The sequence below is a fragment of the Pristiophorus japonicus genome, unplaced genomic scaffold (assembly GCF_044704955.1).
Source record: "Pristiophorus japonicus isolate sPriJap1 unplaced genomic scaffold, sPriJap1.hap1 HAP1_SCAFFOLD_589, whole genome shotgun sequence".
Taxonomy (NCBI): domain Eukaryota; kingdom Metazoa; phylum Chordata; class Chondrichthyes; family Pristiophoridae; genus Pristiophorus; species Pristiophorus japonicus.
Window position 1 is genome coordinate 27,506 of NW_027254498.1, and position 19,816 is coordinate 47,321.

Below are 19,816 nucleotides of genomic sequence, written 5' to 3' on the forward strand. Positions count from 1 at the left end.
TAATAACTTTTATCATGCACTTACTAATTACTCTTAAGTAGTGCCACATTTTATTATGTTGTAAAGCTTGGTGACATTTTTTAATTTCCCATCATCATCTCATTGTGTTAGTCCTCTGTATTTTCATGTGTCCATTATGTAACAGAACTGAAATGGTGCACTCGCTGACGAAAGGACTGGGGACGGTTAATTGGGGATGTGTATATATATATGTATATATGTATATGTATGTGTGTGTTCCGTAGTAGTTGTGAAATTAGTTCACACATAATTTTTTGTCACCTTTGCAGAAAAAATTAGCTGGCAATAGGGCGGAGGTCCGCCGAAGACTCTTGAATGAACAAACCTAGAAGAACGTGCTGCAGCACTGACGAGAGCATATGATCGCACCGCCACGTGTTGGTGTCGAAACGGTTCTTGCGGAGGGCAAGTCTGCATAATCCCTGGGCTGTACTGTGGTCATGTAATTCAATGTTATGTCAATACAATGTAGAACGTAATGTAACGCTGGGAGCACGAAATGTTTTTAGTTATGACATGAATTTTTGGTTGATCACGCTCTGCCACTTGGAAAACAACATACTGTTTGGGACTCAAGTTTTGTTATGTCATGTAGTTTCTCTCCACTTTGCTTACGATAGTTTCATGTAATGATTCTCGGTAATATATGTTTGTTCTCCACATAAGCCTGCGTAAAATGAATTGCTCTCATGTTACCTCTGACCACTCCCCTCCCCCTTTCGCTAACCATTAATGTTATGTTTTTACAGTTGCACAGGTGGAGCCGCCTGCCCCTCCCAGAGAGGAGTCATTGGAGGGAATGAGAAAAGGAGACGGTGGTGGAAGAGATGGTGATGCAACAGATGGTTGAGGAGCAGGAGAAAAACACTCCTCAAAACTTTGTCAAGGTGATGGTGGAGGAGGAGGGAGGGGTGGCGGGACTTAAAGGGTCCTTTCTACCTGCGGCCACCGGTTCCTCGTCGGAATCCAACTTTCCTGGATTCCGGTCCGAAGAAGCGGGACCAAGCAGCATGCAGTGGCACACACCGACCTCCATGGTGAATCCACGGCGGCTGATCCGGCAAGGTGGGAACGCTGCGAGACAGGCAGATGCAAGCCTGGACATGGTGGGACTGTCTAGGATAAGCATCGACTTGAGTCACGAGCTCTTCCGGGCCATTGCTGGGTTGGCCGCAGACATCGCGACTTTAGCAGCCTGTCAATCGGAGGACATGGCGGAGCTGATTTCTGCGGGGAGGGAGAATACCCAGACCATCAATGCCAATGCTATTTGGCAATCAATGGTCGTGGGATATGGCACTGCACCCCAAGGTGCCATACCACCAATGGTGACAGCACCTGATCGTCAGAAATAACTAGTTTCTTCGGACTTTGAAGATGGGTCTTCAGCACCCTCCAGCTTCTCCAGAGCCCCCACACATAGTGATGCCATTGTCTCCCCCCTCAGCAGTCACGCTCGAGGTGCTCTGCTGCACGACATACTGGTCCCGACGTGGGCAGGGCCAGGGGTATTGATAGTGGGAGAAAAGGTGTTGGGAAAGGTGGCCGCAGGTAGAATTATAGGAAGGTGCAGGGGTGGTTTGAGTGTTGTTGTTGATAATATTTTGTTTTGTAAAATTTTCATTAAGAATTATTTTATTACATTGTAAAAGTTTAATTGAAATTACAACTTTTATTTAAAAAAATTATTCAACTAAACCATTCTTGTGCTGTGTCTCACTCACTTCTGGGAAATTACTGTAAGGGTCAGCAATATGGGCAGTGAAACTACAGGCCCCATTTGTTTTAAAGCACACAAGTATGTTCCGATGTCCACACAATTATCCACAATATATTCAAAATCCCTTAATCGCTACTCCAGAAATCAATGAAAATCACAACAAAAAAACATTGCAGCCTGTTGGCAACTGTGGGGTGGTGGAAGGGGGGAGGGGGCGGGGGGGGGGGCGAAGAGAAAGAGCTTTTCCTCCCCTACAGAGAAAAAAAATAATGGAGGCATAACATTGGGACAAAGAAAGCAAGGTAAGTACCTAAAAAATGGGCAGTACCGATCCTGAACGCCAGCGGGCGTTAAAAACGACATGTTTAGGGAAATTCGCGCTGCAGGAGAATTTTCTTGGATTTTTGAGCGGGAAACGTGGGCGGGCAATGTACAGCAACGCCGGCGGTAATCGTAGGCTGAAATTACCACTGGCGATAATTAACCTCAAATTGTTCGTAATTTGTCTTTTTGGCAAAAACGGGTGGTAACTGGGTGATCCCAGTGGTTATTCTAGCCCCAAGTCTTTATATTTTAAATTATTCTGCAAGTCCAGTGAAGTCACATTTTCAGTACTGTGGTTACTCAGAATAATTTCAATTCAAATGTGACACAAGTGTGCAGAGATTGGGATTTGATGGTCTAATCTTGACCTCTGTGCACTCATCAAGAGCTGAAAGGTTCTTCTGAGAGTGACCACAGTTCGAGTTTACAATTTAACTGGTTTCCAGCATATCCCCTGGGACTGGCCATTGAACAGTGCAAAACTGGATCAAGTACAAAGCTCTGAATGTTCTGTAGCACCAGCATATGTATCTGGGAGAAAAGGATTCGATTTGTGTGGATTAAAGGGTGAACTTTTTGTTCCACAACAAATGATGTCACACATTGGGATCTACACAAGCTAGCAGCTGCATTAATTTTGGAATCTAATTCCTACATCAAAAATTGAAATGTCAAAGCAACAATGGGGTGGAGGATTTGTGTATGGAATATTAACTTTAAACATTCAAGACAGCTTCATTTTGGTTAAAGATTGCAGTCGACTAAACAAGCATTCATCACCAGCACCAAGATTCCGTATCAGTGCCAGATGAAGTCTCCTTTGGCAGGCAATCTAACATTCTGATTTGTTCATTGGGCAGCTGCTTCTCTTACACATTTTGCCAATAATCTTTTAAATGCAAGTGTTGACCATCAGCACATGAACATTTCCCTCACTCTGACTCGTGGAAAAACACCCTCCCTACTGCCTCAGCAGCCTTTACAACAGTGAGGAAAGGCACCATCTCATCAAGAGCGATTGACAACAGCCTCGGGGAAACACAATCACATTATTCATCATTAAACAGACACAAATCCTGGCATCCACCCTGCACCTACAGAATTAAAGAATTTCAGTCTTGTAATAGATTGTCTTGGATATAAAAACACTGAAAAAAATAAAATATACTGAATAGCAATATTGAATAAATGGATCTGAACCATTAGAACAAGGGGACAGAAAGTTGCTCACAAGAGGAGGGCACATGTGGAGTCACAAGTGTTTTGTTCAAAGACTTTTAGTTAACGATGCAACATTTGATGAGCATTTCTGTGCCACGTCAGTATAGACTCAGATGCAATATGGTGAGAGGAGGTATTGGAGGAGGCCATTTGAAGGATGTGAAGAGCTTCATCTGCTTCTGCACTGCTTAAAGCTACAAAGATGGTGGAAGGAGGATAAAACTTGTGGTTCTTGTTCCATTCACATTACAGGGTGTTCGGGCCACAATTCCCAAATCTCAAAACAACTTAGCAACCAACTCTCACTCAAGATCCAGTCTAAATGAAGAGATGGGCTGATCCAGTGCTGACTAGAGAGAAGCATGTAATGGCTGAAAAAATAACAGCAGAGAGATAATCGAGCACAGGAAAGCAAGTCAACAAAACTCTGTTGTGTACAGATCCCATCTTTCATTTACTTTTAATGAAGGTAGAGCTCAAAATCCCAAAACCCACACCCTTTCCATTCACCTCAAGTCAACAACTGATTGATGTTCACCAAGTTTAAGTATGTAAGAAACTGTTTCTGTCCTGATCACACAGCACGTTTTATCTTGTGAATAACTGAATGGAACAGGAAAGTCCCAGTCTGCGCTGAGTGAACTGCTATCAACCAGGACAGCAACAGGTAATGTAATTGGCCTCAGGACTCCTGGTTTAGGGAGTAGGGGTTTCAGGCAGGGTTCCCACTCCACATTAATCAACATCCCAGCTACAAAGGATGGATGTATGGACAGGATCGGGGTTACACGTGATGAACCCTGCAGTCAAATAGTCTTCCTTTAGTCACTATCAAGGATCATGAATGAACAGGCACTTTGATGCGATACAGGAGGGCAACTGGCAACCGGCAACCATGGAATTGCATCCCAACAAGACATGAGGAAAGGAGAAAATAGGTGAAACTGTCTACAAATAAATTCTTCAGGAGAAAACATTTATTCTTGTTACTGGCATTGGGATTTAAACAAGCAAGGACTCTGATAATCTCGATATTTGTTTAAGCACTGACAACATTTGAATGACTCCATACTTCACAGATTTTTCTGCTCCTTTCCCCCTCATACACGACCTAGACCTGTTCTTGCCAGTCCTGTTGGAGTTGATTTAAGCCCCATTTACCTTGCATGCCCTGAAACAAGACAAAAGATAAACAACCCACACATATTCTGCTGCTGAGGAATGATAAACCAGCACCCTGGAAGGGCACCAAGAAAGCCTCGAGTAAGCCACATTGAAAGACTGCCCTTGATGCACTCCAATTTATTGACGAACAATCCTCAACTGGGACAAAAGCAAAATACTGCAGATACTGGAAATTTGAAATAAAAACAGAAAATGCTACAAACACTCAGCATCTGGGGAAGAGAGAAACAGAGTTAACGTTTCAGTTCTAATGAAAGGTCATTAACCTGAAATGTTAACTCTGTTTCTTTCTCCACAGATGCTGCCTGACCTGCTGAGTATTTCCAGCATTTTGTGTTTTTATTTTTAATCCTGAACTGGGATTTGAGTACTGCAAAATAATCTTCACCTAAGTGAGCTGAAATGTTTACAATTCTCTTGTTTTCACAGATTTTGGGATTTTTAGCTCTGTTCTCATTAGAGCTGTTTATTGTGTAAGTGGAAGATATACAGCACCTACGCTGTTGCAAAAGTGAATATGGTGTTAGGATGCAGAGTTAGGACAATTAAATATAAAACTACAAGTCCTATTCTTACCTTGTCTGGCCACATCTAACATAGTGTGTATGGTTTTGGTCCCCTTACATTGCGAGAGATACCAACGCCCTGGAAAAGGTTCAGAGGAGAACCGCTCAATTGATTAAGGACCCTAGTTTAAGGGCCCTTAGTTAGCAGGAGAGGTTTGAAGAGATGAACCTTTTTAACCTTGGAGAAGCACAAACTTCAAAGAGATACAACTGAGTAAATTACGAAGGAATTGGATTTCGGCAATGTGGATAGGATACTTGAGCTTCATAGGCTGAGCAGTACAAATGTACAAATTACGAAAGCATAGTAATGTTAGATGCCAGGAAGTTATTTCTACTCAAAAGAGTCATCAACCTCTGGAATAAGTGGCCAGTGCGTGTGGCCAATGTGGATTCGCTGCAATATTTTCAAAATGGAGCTGGACAATTTCCTGTGAGTGGAAGACATCTCGAGTTATAGATGGTAGGTGGGTTGACAAGGGTAGAGGTACCAATTACTGCAGTCTCCTGGAGCTTGATTGAAAGCCTGAGGGAAGTGGGGGTATGGCGGCAAGAGGGGAACATCCCAGAGTTTTTACCCCCTTTAAATTGGGCAAGGTTTTTTTCGACTCTCCCAAGGGATTGAGAGACTGCAGAAGAGGGATGAGGTTGCACCATGGGCATGGTGGACCATTTGGGTCTTTTCCTGTCCTTTTTTAAAAAAATGTTCTGCAAGGTTTGTGTTGACTTGCTGATAAATAAATACAATTCTGTTGAAAAACAGTCCAACCAAGGAGCGAACTGGTAATAAAAAGGGATTGAGCTGAGCGAGTCCTCTGCAGTTGTGCAATAATTCTGAATAACACACTTGTAAAAATCAAGCAGAACTTCTAGCAGATTCAAGTGAAAGGGCTCATTGTAATCAGATGAAAGTAGTCCTTTGATTATTTAATATTCTTACAAGTTCTTGCTGCGGACAAAGCATTTCCAGTGCCATTAACACACTACAAAAGGCTAATCTCATCTGCTTTTTAAGACTATGAAAGACTTACTTCCAGATGACCTCTAGACTGAGTTTAATAGTTCCCAGGTCATTGATATCGACAGCAACAGACTGAGGCAGGGCTGCAAATAAATCTTTTGTTTCACAGGAGACGTTGCCAACTATGACGTGATTCGCCAGACTTTTCAGCTCCGTTACCTGCAAGAATGAACCGATTAACATTTTGCTGCTTCTCAGTTTTCCATAACAGTTCTTATCTAGTCCAAAAATGCCATGCAGTAATGCCAACTAAATTATGGATGTTGTTGTTGTTGCTGCTGCTTTAAGTGGTGTTTTCTTCACTGTGTTAATACATAGACAAAAACACTGCAATGCAGTGTGTTTGAAGCTGTAATGGACCAACCCGCCTGGCTCAACCTTTGCAGAAACTCAGATTAAGATCTGCTCCTGAAGTTTCTTCCCACCCTAATCTCAATAGGGTTCCTCTTGCCTCTTTAAAAAAAAAACATTTTCCCTGCACCCCCCCTTTGGGGGCGAGGGGCAGGAATACACATTTACCTTTGGCCTGCCTTTCTGGGCCATTACAGTCCATCAGAAAATGGGTAGCTTGACAAGTAATCCGCAGATTCGGAGGTGATGTTTAATTTTGAAGAGTTGTTGCTAAATTTACTAAAATTCAAGTTATCCAACATTTTGTTCCACTTTCAATCTCATTGGCCCAGCTCCCCTGAAAGATCGGTGAGTATCTGAGACATACAGGCCAGGAAGGTTCCCGCCTCAATTCCCAGTCTGGGTTAAGTGATCGCAGCTAAAGTGACAGTACAAATGCTACAACTGGCCTCAGTGCCCTGGGGGAGGGGGGAAAAAGAATAAAAATCAGCCAGGATCCCATCCTTTTACTATCCAGTGACCCTCTCCTGGTCAGTTGACTTGTGCAGACAGGGTCGAGCTCAACTACGATACCCCTGCAATCATCGCCGACTCTCACCCTTAAGGCTCACACATGAAGAATGGGCACTTGGGTGAGGTATTGGCAAGGGATTGGTGTCTGTAGAACCAGCAAGGAGTCAAAGCCTTCAACAGACGCGCCTGCCATCATTCTGAACAGCCATGATGCGATGTACCAAACACAGGGTGACTATCTCACTTTTTCTCCACCGAGTCCAGCTAAGATTCTCCAAACTCAGCACAAGGTTCGTTTTGTGCAGCAGTTTTATATTATTTCCATTTACAGTGGCTAAAGTTTGACAACACGATTTATAAACCCTGCAGATCACAAGCACCTATACTTTAAAAAAAAATGTGAGCACGAACCCCCATTGCTGCATCTCTCTCTACGTGATCGAGGAAAAAAACCATCACAATTATCGAGACCATTTTAAGGTCTGGGATGGAATTAAACGATTTGGCTCGGGTCCAGTAGTGTTGTATAAAGCTGTGCATAGGGCGGAAACATACAGATAAACAACTGCAGTTCTCCATGTGGCAGGTTCAGCTGGAAAGTCAGAGGGAGACAGTGCATGAGGCCTTAGGGGGCAGGAGATTGCTCGAATGTTCTTGAGAGAAACCTTGTTGCGGGGGCGGGGGCGGGTTGGAAGGAGGGTGGAAACAGAAAAGATGAAATCTTATATTCCAGTCTTTGTTTACACTTCCGTTTTTGCTTAAAAGGATTTTATTTTCATTACGGCCAACATTAATGGTCACAGGCTTGAGTTTTGGCCCCAGGATTCAGCTTTTTAGTCTGGCTGTGGCAAAAAGGCTGCAGAGTCACTTCTTCCATTAGTTAATTTGTGAGCGCTCATCAGCACAGACTGACCTCCTGCTGGAGAACTTTCTCTTCGTAAACAGGAACATGTCAAGTGAACAAAGAGTTATGTCAGGTGTCTCCTTGCATCATCTGAGAGCAAGGCACTCAGCCACTCTCTCCAAACAGATTTTATTCGATGAATCTTAATGTGAAAGGTGGGAAATCAGTGTTGCTGTTTAGAGGTAGCCTGAGATCCTTACCTTGATTGAGAGGAACTCTGTAACAAGAGGCTGGAAGACCATCTCCTCACCGTCCCATACTTGCTTCCCATTAGCTTCAATGCGACCTTTCAACTTCCACCGCTGGCGACCGTATTTCATAAATATCTGGCAATAGTTAGAGCGGTTTTATGATTTATCCAAAGTGCATTCATCCCTCTACTCCCTCAGATCAAAATATACAGCAAGTCTGCACGATCAGACAGTAACAGAAGAATATTTTTACAGGGGAAATGCGAAGACATCAGTTACTTACAATCTTTCACTCGTAACTACATTTTGCGTCTTTCAATCATTTATATGAAAGTGTTCCATTACTAAACAGCTTCTGTTTTCATAGTTGCTCTGAATAAAAATGTACAGCTTTGCTGTACTGTTCTTTCAATAGCTCCGCAAGTTTATCCAGTGGAGAAGCCAAACCAAACAGACAAGAAGGTCCCATGATTGATTCCCAATTTGTGCTGAGATTAAAAAGAGTGGGAAAAATAGGCGAGGGGTCTGATTCCCAGAGACTGAATGAATGGTCGAGGACAGGATCAGGCATAGATATGATGCTTCCAGTGATCAAATAGAAACATAGAAAATAGGTGCAGGAGCAGGCCATTCAGCCCTTCTAGCCTGCACCGCCATTCAATGAGTTCATGGCTGAACATGAAACTTCAGTACCCCCTTCCTGCTTTCACGCCATACCCCTTGATCCCCCGAGTAGTAAGGACTTCATCTAACTCCCTTTTGAATATATTTAGTGAATTGGCCTCAACTACTTTCTGTGGTAGAGAATTCCACAGGTTCACCACACTCTGGGTGAAGAAGTTTCTCCTTATCTCGGTCCTAAATGGCTTACCCCTTATCCTTAGACTGTGACCCCTGGTTCTGGACTTCCCCAACATTGGGAACATTCTTCCTGCATCCAACCTGTCCAAACCCGTCAGAATTTTAAACGTTTCTATGAGGTCCCCTCTCACTCTTCTGAACTCCAGTGAATACAAGCCCAGTTGATAGTCTTTCTTGATAGGTCAGTCCCACCATCCCGGGAATCAGTCTGGTGAATCTTCGCTGCACTCCCTCAATAGCAAGAATGTCCTTCCTCAAGTTAGGAGACCAAAACTGTACACAATACTCCAGGTGTGGCCTCACCAAGGCCCTGTACAACTGTAGCAACACTTCCCTGTCCCTGTACTCAAATCCCCTCGCTATGAAGGCCAACATGCCATTTGCTTTCTTAACCGCCTGCTGTACCTGCATGCCAACCTTCAATGACTGATGTACCATGACACCCAGGTCTCGTTGCACCTTCCCTTTTCCTAATCTGTCACCATTCAGATAATAGTTTGTCTCTCTGTTTTTACCACCAAAGTGGATAACCTCACATTTATCCACATTATACTTCATCTGCCACGCATTTGCCCACTCACCTAACCTATCCAAGTCACTCTGCAGCCTCATAGCATCCTCCTCGCAGCTCACACTGCCACCAAACTTAGTGTCATCCGCAAATTTGGAGATACTACATTTAATCCCCTCGTCTAAATCATTAATGTACAATGTAAACAACTGGGGCCCCAGCACAGAACCCTGCGGTACCCCACTAGTCACTGCCTGCCATTCCGAAAAGTACCCATTTACTCCTACTCTTTGCTTCCTGTCTGACAACCAGTTCTCAATCCACATCAGCACACTACCCCCAATCCCATGTGCTTTAACTTTGCACATTAATCTCCTGTGTGGGACCTTGTCGAAAGCCTTCTGAAAGTCCAAATATACCACATCAACTGGTACTCCTTTGTCCACTTTATTGGAAACATCCTCAAAAAATTCCAGAAGATTTGTCAAGCATGATCTCCCTTTCACAAATCCATGCTGACTTGGACCTATCTTGTCACCATTTTCCAAATGCGCTGCTATGACATCCTTAATAATTGATTCCATCATTTTACCCACTACTGAGCTCAGGCTGACCGGTCTATAATTCCCTGCTTTCTCTCTCCCTCCTTTTTTAAAAAGTGGGGTTACATTGGCTACCCTCCACTCGATAGGAACTGATCCAGAGTCAATGGAATGTTGGAAAATGACTGTCAATGCATCCGCTATTTCCAAGGCCACCTCCTTAAGTACTCTGGGATGCAGTCCATCAGGCCCTGGGGATTTATCGGCCTTCAATCCCATCAATTTCCCCAACACAATTTCCCGACTAATAAAGATTTCCCTCAGTTCCTCCTCCTTACTAGACCCTCTGACCACTTTTATATCCGGAAGGTTGTTTGTGTCCTCCTTAGTGAATACTGAACCAAAGTACTTGTTCAATTGGTCTGCCATTTCTTTGTTCCCCGTTATGACTTCCCCTGATTCTGACTGCAGGGGACCTACGTTTGTCTTTACTAACCTTTTTCTCTTTACATACCTATAGAAACTTTTGCAATCTGCCTTAATGTTCCCTGCAAGCTTCTTCTCGTACTCCATTTTCCCTGCCCTAATCAAACCCTTTGTCCTCCTCTGCTGAGTTCTAAATTTCTCCCAGTCCCCAGGTTCGCTGCTATTTCTGGCCAATTTGTATGCCATTTCCTTGGCTTTAATACTATCCCTGATTTTCCTAGATAGCCACGGTTGAGCCACCTTCCCTTTTTTATTTTTACGCCAGACAGGAATGTACAATTGTTGTAATTCATCCATGCGGTCTCTAAATGTCTGCCATTGCCCATCCACAGTCAACCCCTTAAGTATCATTAGCCAATCTATCTTAGCCAATTCATGCCTCATACCTTCAAAGTTACCCTTCTTTAAGTTCTGGACCATGGTCTCTGAATTAACTGTTTCATTCTCCATCCTAATGCAGAATTCCACCATATTATGGTCACTCTTCCCCAAGGGGCCTCGCACAATGAGATTGCTAATTAATCCTCTCTCATTACACAACACTCAGTCTAAGATGGCCTCCCCCCTAGTTGGTTCCTCGACATATTGGTCTAGAAAACCATCCCTTATGCACTCCAGGAAATCCTCCTCCACCGTATTGCTTCCAGTTTGGCTGGCCCAATCTATGTGCATATTAAAGTCACCCATTATAACTGCTGCACCTTTATTGCATGCACTCCTAATTTCCTGTTTGATGCCCTCCCCAACATCACTACTACTGTTTGGAGGTCTGTACACAACTCCCACTAACGATTTTTGCCCTTTAGTGTTCTGCAGCTCTACCCATATAGATTCCACATCATCCAAGCTAATGTCTTTCCTAACTATTACATTAATCTCCTCTTTAACCAGCAATGCTACCCCACCTCCTTTTCCTTTTATTCTATCCTTCCTGAATGTTGAATTCCCAGCCCTGATCATCCTGGAGCCATGTCTCCGTAATCCCAATCACATCATATTTGTTAACATCTATTTGCATAGTTAATTCATCCACCTTATTGCGGATACTCCTTGCATTAAGACACAAAGCCTTCAGGCTTGCTTTTTTAACACCCTTTGTCCTTTTAGAATTTTGCTGTACAGTGGCCCTTTTTGTTCTTTGCCTTGGGTTTCTCTGCCCTCCACTTTTCCTCATCTCCTTTCTGTCTTTTGCTTTTGCCTCATTTTTGTCTCCCTCTGTCTCCCTGCATAGGTTCCCATCCCCCTGCAATATTAGTTTAACTCCTCCCCAACAGCACTAGCAAACACTCCCCCTAGGACATTGGTTCCGGTCCTGCCCAGGTGCAGACCGTCCGGTTTGTACTGGTCCCACCTCCCCCAGAACCGGTTCCAATGCCCCAAGAATTTGAATCCCTCCCTGCTGCACCACTGCTCAAGCCATGTATTCATCTGCGCTATCCTGCGATTCCTACTCTGACTAGCACGTGGCACTGGTAGCAATCCCGAGATTACTACTTTTGAGGTCCTACTTTTTAATTTAGCTCCTAGCTCCTTAAATTCTTTTCGTAGGACCTCATCCCTTTTTTTACCTATGTCGTTGGTACCAATGTGCACCACGACAACTGGCTGTTCTCCCTCCCATTTCAGAATGTCCTGCACCCGCTCCGAGACATCCTTGACCCTTGCACCAGGGAGGCAACATACCATCCTGGAGTCTCGGTTGCGTCCGCAGAAACGCCTATCTATTCCCCTCACCATCGAATCCCCTATCACTATCGCGCTCCCAATCTTTTTCCTGCCCTCCTTTGCAGCAGAGCCACCTACGGTGCCATGAACTTGGCTGCTGCTACCCTCCCCTGATGAGTCATCCTCCCCAACAGTACTCAAAGCAGTGTATCTGTTTTGCAGGGGGATGACCACACTATCTTTCTTGCACTGCTCTTCCTGCTGGTCTTCCATTCCCTATCTGGCTGTGGACCCTTCTCCTGCGGTAAGACCAACTCACTACACGTGATACTCACGTCATTCTCAGCATCGTGGATGCTCCAGAGTAAATCCACCCTCAGCTCCAATTCCGCAACGTGGACCGTCAAGAGCTCGAGGCGGATACACTTCCCACACACGTAGCGCCCAGGGACACCGGAAGTGTCCCCGAGTTCCCACATGGTACAGGAGGAGCATATCACATGGCCGAGCTCTCCTGCCATGTCTTAACCTTAGTTACCCTTAAATTGGTAATAACAATGTTACAGTTCACTTACTGATATAAAAAATAAAAGAAATAGCTTGCCAAAGCTCATTGCTGTCGCTCACACATGAACAATGCTCCCTTGGTTAAGGTGGAGTACTAGTGGGTGACCAGTGGAACCATACCCCAGCAAGCTGTCAACATCTTCAGGAGAGGAGGGGAGAAGGAGGAGGAATGATGTTCCGTGAGGAATAAAAACTGCTACCATTAATTAAGGCTCCGGGAGTCAGGAGGTTAAGTGAACTCTGTGAAAGCAGAAGCCCCATTTTGATTGCCAGACCAAGACAGCTACAAACTACAGGAGGATTGCAGGACATGTTAATCTTAAAATGTTATAAAGGATGAAGAATTTTCACTAATTCACCACCCAAGTAATGATTTTTTTCTACACCTTGCAAATGATGTCTAATAACATATCATCTCAGAATGGGCAACACTTGACTTAATGTGGTTCAAGAAAAAGAATTTGAACCCTTGAGGTTTGCTTAGATAAAAGAAAGGACTTCTCATAAGCAGTTTAAAATCGTTTCTCACCTCATACTGGTCTCCTGGGCAGAGGCGTGCAAATCCCGCAAGCCCTGAAACAAGACACGAGAACTTTATTCGAAGAAACACATGTATAGAAAACTAGCATGTAGGAAAGAAAGCTATGATTTCTACAGCACCAATCACAGCCACTAAACCATTACTGTATGAACAAGGTGGCTGCAGAAGCTACAGGTTATTAGGTAGTAAAAGGAAAGCTGGATTATAATATGGGGGAAATACTCAAACGTCAAGATTCATGTGACACTTCAGCTGAGTGATGCCCCTTCTACCATTGAACTTCGGAAGACTACTAGAGAATCCTCAAACAGATTCGCATGTGTGAGTGTTCCCTCTGTTCATACTTCGGTTTAAGAAAAACAGTACAATCATTTCCATTTTCAATTATTTTTTCAGACCATAGCTTGCAAGATTTTTGAATGGGAAATAAAATGCAACAATCCCTTTCTTTAATAAAAATAAAAGAACATCAGAAATAAGGAGGGGTGGCGTCATGGAGGCATTTAAATAGAAGGAACAACATTTTTAATTTGAATCGTTTGAGATCAGGGAGTTAATGTAGGTCAGCAAGGATGGGGTAATGGATGAGCAGGACAGGAAAGACAGACAGCAGAACTTTGGATGAAGTGAAGTTTAGAGAGCCTGGCGGATGATAGGCCAGTCAGGAGAGCATTGACGTAATTAAGTCTGGAGGTGAGAAAAGCATGAATGAGGGTTTCAGTGGCAGATGGGTTGAGATAAGGATGAAGGTGGGCGATGTCACAGAGGTGGAAGTAGGTGGTCTTTGTGATGGAGGGGATATGGTGTTGGAAACTTAGCTGAGGATTGAATAGGGTATTGAAGATGTAAACTGCCTAGTTTAGGCTCAGACAGTGGCCAGGGAAGGGGATGGAATTGGTGGCTAGAGTATGGAGCTTGTGGCAGGGACAAAGACGATAGTTTTGGCCTTGCTAACATTTAGCTGGAGGAAATTATGGCTCATCCGAGACTGGATGACGGACAAGCAGTTCTGATGGCACAAAGACAGTGGAAGGGTCAAGGAGTGGGTGCCATCAGTGAAGCAGAACCCCATTCTCTACATGGTATCTCAGCACATCGATGAGGGAAGAGGCAGCTGTTTCTGTACTGCCAGCAGGGCAGCAACCTGACTGGAATCATTCAAAGATGAAGTTGCAGAAAAGATGGGCACAGATCTGGGAGGTGACAATACATTCAAAGACATTGAAGAAGAAAGGGAGGTTAGAGAAGGAGTGGTAGTTAGCAAGGATAGGTCGAGGGGCAGATTTTTTTTTAGGAACATAGGTGATGATGGTGGTTTTGAAAGGAAGGCAAGTAGTACCTGAAGGAGAAGGAACTATTTACAATCTCAGCCGTCATGGGAGCCAGGAAAGACGTTGGATGGTCAGCAGTTTAGTGGGGATGGGTTCCAGGAACCTTTTAACAACCAGAGTACCTCAAAACTCAAAAATGAGAACACTTCAAAATACACATATATAGGAACAGGAGTAAGCCATTTAGCCCCTTGAGCCTGCTCCGCCATTCATCTGGGACTTAACTCGATATCCCTCAACATCTTTGGTTAATAAAAATCTATCAATCGGAGATTAAAAATGACCGCCGTTTGCGGAAGTCAGTTCCAAACATCTACGTCGAGGTGTTTTCTAATTTCACTCCTGAAAGGTCTGGCTCTAATTTTTAGGCTATGTCTCCATCAGTATAAATAGTTTCTCTCTATCTGCCTATTCTGTTGTCCTCAATACCTTGAAAACTTCGATCACCCTTTAACCGTCTAAATTCCAGGGAATAAAACTCTAGTTTGTGTAATCTCTCCTCATAATTTAACCCTTAAGAGTCCAGGTATCATCCTGGTAAATCTATGCTGCATTCCTCCCACGGCCAATATATCCTTCCTAAGGTGTGCCCAGAACGACAAAGCACCAGATCTAATGGAAACTTTAAATAAAAATATTATAAAAGGTCTTTGCCATTGGTGCACTTACAAACATGTGAAAATGACGGGGAGTAAAAAGGAAAAGACCAGCTGGTCTATTAAGCCTGCCCCATACTCATGATCCCTGGAGCATCATGACTAGACATTACAGCAGCCATGTAATCTCCTGGGAGAGGCAAAAGAAATCCAGGGCCAAAATGGGGAATAAAATCTGGAAAATTCCTCTCCGACCTCCTCAGGCGGTTGAAACCAGTCCAGGAGACTACATTGTGTGCTTATGCTAACTTCCTGACCTACACTTCACCATGGAAGGGTCTTTTTGTTGGACTAACCAAACATGAAGGCACCAACAGTTGTATTGATGATGGTCTTTTTTCCGGACATTGCTTTTGTAACTGCTCACCAGTTAGTGACAGTAAAACATACAACACAGGCATCCTCAGCAATGTGAAGTTTGAAAGTTAGCCAATATGCAAAGCAAATTATTCTTCTATAATTTGCATTTAGTTATAAGCCCTAAACTAAATGCTTACCACTCAGTTTTCCATCATGATCTCGTTAACTGCCAGCTCTCAGCAGACAGATTTTGAAAGGATAGATGGCTGCCAGCAGTTATATATTCACAGTTGCTGATGAGGCATGCAAACATATTCCTCAGTTCAATTCTTTGTGCTAACACCCACAATGGATCATTTCAAGTACGCAGCCCTTTTCAAGGCTAGTCCAGCTCAAAATAAGCCAATTGTAAACAGAATTCCACAGCAGCTTTCAAACTCTCTTTTCTTGGATAATTTTACTCAATAAATTAACATTGACGAAAGTAGTGAAAAACCAACAAGAGGCTATCTACAAGTCAGACAGGGTTTGCTGAAGGATAGCAAAACATGAGCAAGAGAGAATATGGCTCTTTGAGTCACAGTTAGCTGAAGAGTTCAGTGCAGCATAAATAAGCTGCGGCATGAGCTGTGTGATTAATCATGAACTGATTACTTGAAACTGTAATCAATATTACTTAAATACTCCATTAATGGAGCGGTCACTAAACTATCTCTTTAGAAATGATTGAACACTCCTTGCATATTTAATAAGGCTGCTCAAAGCCAGTATCATTGTTTGGCATTACCCTATTGTGGGTTACGTGGCATCTTGACTTCCTCTATTGCCTGACAATGCTTGAAAGAACTCTGTTCAGCACAAGTTATTGAAAAGTGTCCATTCCATGTGTTTTACATTTAGGGCAGACCGCATAGCTGGAAAATGTTGTTGAATGCACAAAATGTCAATTGCAGTAATGTCAGAAGACAGCTTATTAAATCATGGCAATTCAAATAAATGGAGAGTTAGAAATTCTCACCCTCCCCAGCTTTCCCTTCTCGTTCACCCAAATACAACATGTACCATCTGTGATCCCATACCCCAATACAACATACTGCAGTCCTGATCCTCTCCCCCAACAATTGCTAATGTCACTCTCTTTTCCCTGCAGCCCCCATCATATCAACACACACACGCACACATCCCTTGGCCATATGGGCTGCCAGGGCTCTTATATTGGACAAGTAAGTGGACAAAGGGAGCGTGGGTTGACGCTCGTTTAGATTGCTCCACCTTGAGGAAAGCATCTGTATTATGCAAGTGTCTCTTTACGCCATGCCAACCAAGCAGCTTAACAAGGGATCATCTAGGGCATTGGATGGCAACCTATGCATCTTTAGCTCTAAAGTGCAGTGCATCAGCATGCTTCCAAATGAGCTGCAGTGGTTACTAACACAAAGAACAAAAAAATCAATAAATCACTACAGAAGTTCTTCATTACATTTGCTACCCGTCATCCATTTGTGCAACACGGTAGATGCGCTTTAAACAGTGGACCAGTGGGTTACATTTTTTTATTAATTTAATGGTCCAGATTTTACACTGCCTATGACAGTCTAAGCGGGCATAAGTGCCCCACAAGTTCCGGGTTTCCGCAAGCTCTGCACATGCGCAAAAAAACAGAACTTGCGATCTGTCAAGTTTCAGCTGGAAATGGACATTCGCTGGCACAGAGTTCGGCTATTTGCTCAAGTTCTGCTCAGTGAATGCCCACAAAACTCTTACGCCTGGTAAAAGCAGGTGTGGGGCCCAAGAATTTAAACTAATATTAAAATAACATTTTTTAAACCATTTAAACATTCAAAAATTTTAGATTATTTTTGGCCCCTTTAAAAATATTTACATTTATTTTTCAAAAAATTACATTTTTCGTATTTTTATTCATTTTAAAAATGTTGTGATTTTTCTTTATTTAGGTTGTGTGAAAGTGCTTTTTTAAATGTCATTCCTATTATGGTTATGAGTACTGTTAAGGGGGATGACTCATCAGGGGAGGGTAGCAGCAGCCAAGTTCATGGCACCGTGACTGGCTCTGCTGCACAGGAGGGCAGGAAAAAGAGTGGGAGAGCGATAGTGATAGGGGATTCAATTGTAAGGGGAATAGATAGGCGTTTCTGCAGCCGCAACAGAGACTCCAGGATGGTATGTTGCCTCCCTGGTGCAAGGGTCAAGGATGTCTCAGAGCGGGTGCAGGACATTCTGAAAAGGGAGGGTGAACAGCCAGTTGTCGTGGTGCACATTGGTACCAACGATATAAGTAAAAAAAAAAGGGATGAGGTCCTACGAGACGAATTTAAGGAGCTAGGAGCTAAATTAAAAAGTAGGACCTCAAAAGTAGTAATCTCGGGATTGCTACCAGTGCCACGTGCTAGTCAGAGTAGGAATCGCAGGATAGCTCAGATGAATACGTGGCTTGAGCAGTGGTGCAGCAGGGAGGGATTCAAATTCCTGGGGCATTGGAACCGGTTCTGGGGAAGGTGGGACCAGTACAAACCGGACGGTCTGCACCTGGGCAGGACCGGAACCAATGTCCGAGGGGGAGTGTTTGCTAGTGCTGTTGGGGAGGAGTTAAACTAATATGGCAGGGGGATGGGAACCAATGCAGGGAGACAGAGGGAAACAAAATGGAGACAGAAGCAAAAGACAGAAAGGAGATGAGTAAAAGTGGAGGGCAGAGAAAACCAAGGCAAAAAACAAAAAGGGCAACAATACAGCAAAATTCTAAAGGGTCAAATTGTAATAAAAAGGCAAGCATGAAAGCTCGGTGCCTCAATGCAAGGAGTATTCGGAACCCAGGAGAGGGCACTGAGCTCGTTAGAGTAATAGGACCCCAAGAAAGAATGCAAAAGGCAGGAGGCAACAGAACAGAGTAGCACTGGGGTAAGTGTAAACCATAAGGTGATAGCAAGGGACAATATGTATGAATATAAAGGGGCTGCAGGAGGAGTCAAAACTAAAAATCATGGTTTAAAAACTAATATTAAAACAATCTACCTAAACGCACGCAGCATTTGAAATAAAGTAAATGAGTTGACGGCGCAAATCATTACAAATGGGTATGATTTGATGGCCATTTCAGAAACGTGGTTGCAGGGTGGCCAAGACTGGGAATTAAACATGCAGGGGTATCTGACAATTCGGAAAGATAGACAAGAAGGGAAAGGAGGTGGGGTAGCTCTGTTAATAAAGGATGATATCAGGGCAGTTGTGAGAGATGATATTGGCTCTAATGAACAAAATGTTGAATTATTGTGGGTGGAGATTAAAGATAGTAAGGAGAAAAAATCACTGGTGGGCGTACTTTATAGGCCCCCAAATAATGACTTCACGGTGGGGCGGACAATAATCAAGGGAATAATGGAGGCATGTGAAAAAGAAACGGCAGTAATCATGGGGGATTTTAACCTACATATCGATTGGTCAAACCAAATCGCACGGGGTAGCCTTGAGGAGGAATTCATAGAATGCATACGGGATTGTTTCTTAGAACAGTATATTACAGAACCTACAAGGGAGCAAGCTATCTTAGATCTGGTCCTGTGTAATGAGACAGGAATAATAAACGATCTCCCAGTAAAAGATCCTCTCGGAATGAGTGATCACAGTATGGTTGAATTTGTAATACAGATTGAGGGTGAGGAAGCAGTGTCTCAAACGAGCGTACTATGCTTAAACAAAGGGGACTACAGTGGGATGAGGGCAGAGTTGGCTAAAGTAGACTGGAAACACAGACTAAATGATTGCACAATTGAGGAACAGTGGAGCACTTTTAAGGAGCTTTGCATAATGCTCAACAAAAATATATTCCAGTGAAAAAGACGGGCGGTAAGAGAAGGGATAACCAGCTGTGGATAACCAAGGAAATAAAAACCAATCAAATTAAAAACCAATGCATACAAGGTGGCCAAGGTTAGTGGGAAACTAGCAGATTGGGAAAATTTTCAACGACAGCAAAGAATGACTAAAAAAGCAATAAAGAAAGGAAAGATAGATTACGAAAGTAAACTTGCGCAAAACATAAAAACAGATAGTAAAAGCTTTTACAGATATATAAAACGGAAAAGAGTGACTAAAGTAAATGTTGGTCCCTTAGAAGATGAGAAGGGGGATTTAATAATGGGAAATGTGGAAATGGCTGAGACCTTAAACAATTATTTTGCTTCGGTCTTCACAGTGGAAGACACAAAAACCATGCCAAAAATTGATGGTCACGGGAATGTGGGAAGGGAGGACCTTGAGACAATCACTATCACTAGGGGGGTAGTGCTGGACAGGCTAATGGGACTCAAGGTAGACAAGT

The 19,816-nt window shown here is 43.3% G+C and overlaps 1 protein-coding gene across 7 annotated transcripts in view; it reads right to left on the reverse strand.

Moving 5' to 3' along the window:
* Positions 1 to 19,816, reverse strand: part of LOC139255166 (rho family-interacting cell polarization regulator 1-like) — a 173,328-nt gene that overhangs the window by 10,223 nt on the left and 143,289 nt on the right. For all 7 annotated transcript variants that reach the window (XM_070873884.1, XM_070873886.1, XM_070873885.1 and 4 more), the window contains exons 9-11: positions 13,179 to 13,222; positions 8,027 to 8,152; positions 6,069 to 6,217 (exon numbers count right to left, since the gene is read on the reverse strand). In XM_070873884.1, coding sequence (XP_070729985.1) covers positions 6,069 to 6,217; positions 8,027 to 8,152; positions 13,179 to 13,222 — 319 coding nt within the window. The remainder of the gene's footprint in view (positions 1 to 6,068; positions 6,218 to 8,026; positions 8,153 to 13,178; positions 13,223 to 19,816) is intronic.